The sequence below is a fragment of the Nicotiana tomentosiformis genome, chromosome 2 (genome assembly GCF_000390325.3).
Source record: "Nicotiana tomentosiformis chromosome 2, ASM39032v3, whole genome shotgun sequence".
In the NCBI taxonomy this organism is placed as follows: domain Eukaryota; kingdom Viridiplantae; phylum Streptophyta; class Magnoliopsida; order Solanales; family Solanaceae; genus Nicotiana; species Nicotiana tomentosiformis.
This window is the reverse complement of record NC_090813.1, coordinates 98,808,440-98,812,309: the sequence shown is the minus strand read 5'-3', so window position 1 is coordinate 98,812,309 and position 3,870 is coordinate 98,808,440. Positions and strand designations below refer to the sequence as shown.

At 33.0% G+C, this 3,870-nt stretch overlaps 1 protein-coding gene across 1 annotated transcript; it reads right to left on the bottom strand.

The window, feature by feature from the left end:
- Positions 1 to 422: 422 nt before the first annotated feature.
- On the bottom strand, positions 423 to 3,323 carry LOC104097038 (lysine histidine transporter 1-like). Its single transcript, XM_009603543.3, has 8 exons — positions 3,251 to 3,323; positions 2,705 to 2,862; positions 1,762 to 2,148; positions 1,281 to 1,674; positions 1,082 to 1,187; positions 910 to 1,001; positions 758 to 826; positions 423 to 661 (listed from the first exon to the last, which is right to left on the bottom strand). The coding sequence occupies exons 1-8, from the start codon at positions 3,251 to 3,253 to the stop codon at positions 563 to 565; spliced, it is 1,308 nt and encodes a 435-aa protein (XP_009601838.1). The 5' UTR covers positions 3,254 to 3,323; the 3' UTR covers positions 423 to 562.
- Positions 3,324 to 3,870: the final 547 nt, after the last annotated feature.

Here is a 3,870-nt window from a genome sequence, read left to right as displayed (position 1 = left end):
ACTCACTATATTTTTAAAATTATGAATTTATATCTTCTATTTATTATAAATTTAGTAGATTTTTACGTATAAATTTATGCTCTGTATCAAGAGTATTGAATTCAGATGAACCTAATACGCATGATGGAGGAACAAGAATTTATAATTATATGTACAAGAGATATTTTAGATTGTTTGTCTAATGCTAAATACAATATGAGATAGCGAGAAACTGCAGGCTGAACAACTTTCTTTTGTCTTGCCAGAAGAGGTATTAAACATGACAGATGAAAGAGTTTTTTATAATTGCTTTTGTATGTATTATTAGTGAACAGGAAACAATTGGTACGTTTCAAGTGCAAAATTCACAAAATCAAAAGGAATGTAAACTGCGAGCTAATGTTGCTCATAAATATCTCATATTCATATTTAATCATAATAATTTATCATATGAAAATCTGCAGAAGTCTATATTGTAAAAAGTGCTCAACCAAAACAACCTTACTAGAAAGTCCTCTATAATAAAACACACTTCAGCAGTTTAAGAAACTTAATCAGAAAAGATTTTTCCTTAATTAATTGTCTAAGAGAAAAATTTGAGGGACTTGGCTGATAAGATGATCGATCTTAAGGCGCCGATTGGTGCTATAACCATCAACAGAAGTCCCAGTATTATGCAAATCTGTCATTAATAGTATCATTTTAGTTGTCATTGTATATATAAAAGGCAGAATCAGAAAACTTTAAAATGCGAATAATAGACTAATTTGTAACATACCCAGTTAATAATCCAAGATAGACTGAATCTCTTTGGTTTATAGATTGCAAGCCACATTATGCAGGGAAGCTGAAGAAGGAAACATAGTCAAAAATTTGCACTACAAAGTCTAAAACCAGAAAATTAAGAGAAAATTGTCAAAAATCTCTTACAAAATATGTTGTTGGGGCAAATGCAAATCCTCCAAAGAATCCAAGAAGCCCACCAAAGAAAGGGATCGCGATTCCAACGAACATTGTGAAAGCTGCAATTGAACCGAAGAAAATCATACAATTCTTGAACTAAAAGCAACACTAAAGATGAAAACAAGCTTTAATATCTTACCAACGTAAAGGTTTCTGGTAATAAATCGCAAGTACCAAGTTGGCTTGAACTTAAGTTTCTTAACAAGCACAGTCTCAATCATGTCAAACACTGGCATTGCATAGATCTACAACATCACAACATCAACAATGTTTGCGTTAGTAAATCTTAGGATCTAAATTATAGTACTAACTTAATAAGACTGGTTATTTTTCAGTACCTGGTAGCTCCCAATAACATGGACAACAACGAAAAAGTTAGCCATAACAATGAGCCAAGTAGGTTTTTCCAAAGAGATGAGAATGTTATCTTGCACAGAATTCCCAAACACCCAATATCCAATAAGTGCAACTGGAAAATAACACACAGCGACAACAATGTAAGCAACAACAACGCCCCTCCACATTGGTCCTTTGGAAGGCTTCTCAGACGTTGAAGGGATCGTAGCTTGAATTTCCAACACCACATTGTGACCGGCATAAGCAAAAGCCACATCTCCTAACGCGCTGAAAAAGTTGAAAACAGCTCCCATATTGGTTTTAGCATTGTATCCATAGTCCACATCCGGTTGCACGCCTTTCTTAATTGAAGCCCCCCAAGCAATGGTGGAGTAACTTCATTGTCACGTACACAATAAAAGTTAGGAGAACAACCTTGAAATAAACAGTAAGCCACAGATACTAATAGTTTTGTATATATACCTTAAAGACATAACAGCTGCTGCCAAAGAAATGCTAGATATTGAATTGAAGTTGGGAAGATGGACGAGACAAAAATGGACAGAGGCAAAGATCATGATAAAGTGGCTAAGTTTCATATTTGTGCAATTGTCTTTGCACAATAAATCATGGATTTTCTTGAGAGATTTTCCTCCAGTCACCATATAAACAATGTCGACGCCAACTTCAACGATTACTTGCTGAGGCACTACGATCCATAACCCGAGCTTTTCTCCAAAAGCATGCTGCCCCAATTCATGATATCTATCGAAACGTTTCCCTGGAACCATTTCGTGCATTTCAACCATTTGCCATAGTGTGTATAAAGTGATAATCCAAGATAACACCAGTACTGTTACACCAGGTCCCCTGAAATTGCACCCAAACTCATTAAGTAATACTTGTGAACAAAAACTCTGCACTAATTAGCGAGCTATATAATTGAGTTTATGTTTTGTGCACTGACAAGGTAAAGAACGTTTAGGCCATCTAAACATAGAGCAATAACATGCAATTATCAGTTAAATTAAATTGACACACTATCAATAACATAGAATTGAAAACTAGTACTACGTTCAAACAATTTAATTACCATCTGGTGGTTACTTCTAAGGCTAATCTCATCTAGTAATAACATCTTGATCAGGTTGTTAAAGGGGGGCATATTAATAATGGGTTCAATTGAACCCACGACCGTATAATAATCATTAAAATCTTAAAAAAGGTGAAATTTTGAATACATCAAGGCTGTTAACAAGGGTGAATGTAGCATACTAACATGTTAACAATGGGTTCATTTGAAGCCAAGGCTGTAACGATATAGGTATAATAATCACTAAGATATGAAATTTCGAATAAATCAATTTTAAATCTTGAATTTGTCTCTGGCTGTTTCTAAAAATAAAAAATAAAAAAGAGTACGTACCACCCGAGCTCTGACATAGCATAAGGGAGACTGAGAACACCAGCTCCAACCATAGAGGTAACATTGTGAAATGTTGAATACCACCATTTTGCGTTCCTAGAAGAAGTAATGGGAAGCCACTCGTCTATTTTCTTCTGTTCTGCAGATCTTTCATCAGCCTGTCATTTGATTATAGCCCCTTTAATTTTTTTTCATAAGTGAATATACAGTAGCAATCCGAGCGCTCAATCAATGCACAAATATGTATCAAAACTTTGTCGACAAACATATGCTAATTAATTCACACTAATTAAATTCCAGAGAGGACACTGAGGATTTTCCTACTAGTTTGCATCTCTTGCAATTGATATTTGCACATGCGATATACCAAAATTTGTTTTCTAGCTATATTCTTTTAAGAAAATTCAACCAACTACGTATACTCATTTAAACGTTACAAAAAATAAATATATTATACTAACAGATACTATAAGTTATTTTACATGTTATGAAGGAATTAAACTGTGATATAAAATCATGTAAAAGTAAGTAAAGGAAATGGAGTACCATATTGTTGTGTGATGAGAGCTAGAAAGGTGATTCTTCATATAAGAGAATCAGTTCTCTGATTAGTTTGTAACCACAACAGAGGTTGAACACCCAAACAACAATGCTTTTCTTTTTTATATTGCCTTCGGTTTACTGTTATGGAAAATGCATTAAAGAAAATATATTTTTTTAAAGTTTTTCCTTATATGTTTCTCTGCTGATTGCCTTTGTAATCTTTTACAGCAATGAAAATTTATTACCAAAACAGACAAATAGGAATATCATTCAATGCTTCACACACTCATTTCCAACTTTTATTGATCATCTCATTAACCTATATAGTAATTGTTTTACAAATTAGAAAGAATATGAATGCAGTGCTACTTAATATGGCATTCTATTTAGTATTTATATATATTAGAATCTTCGTTGAAATTGCAGTGTGACTTAATATGTCATTCTATTTATCCAAATTGGAATCTCCTTTTTTGTTTTGTTTTTTAAATTTAAAAATTGTCTTGCTTAGCCTTTTTTCAACTTCATCAACGAAAGTAACACTTTTGCAATTGCATCATAATTGTTCCCTTTTTTTTTTTTACTTTAATAATTAATGTGTGCTCAGTCGATTTCAAGGAAAG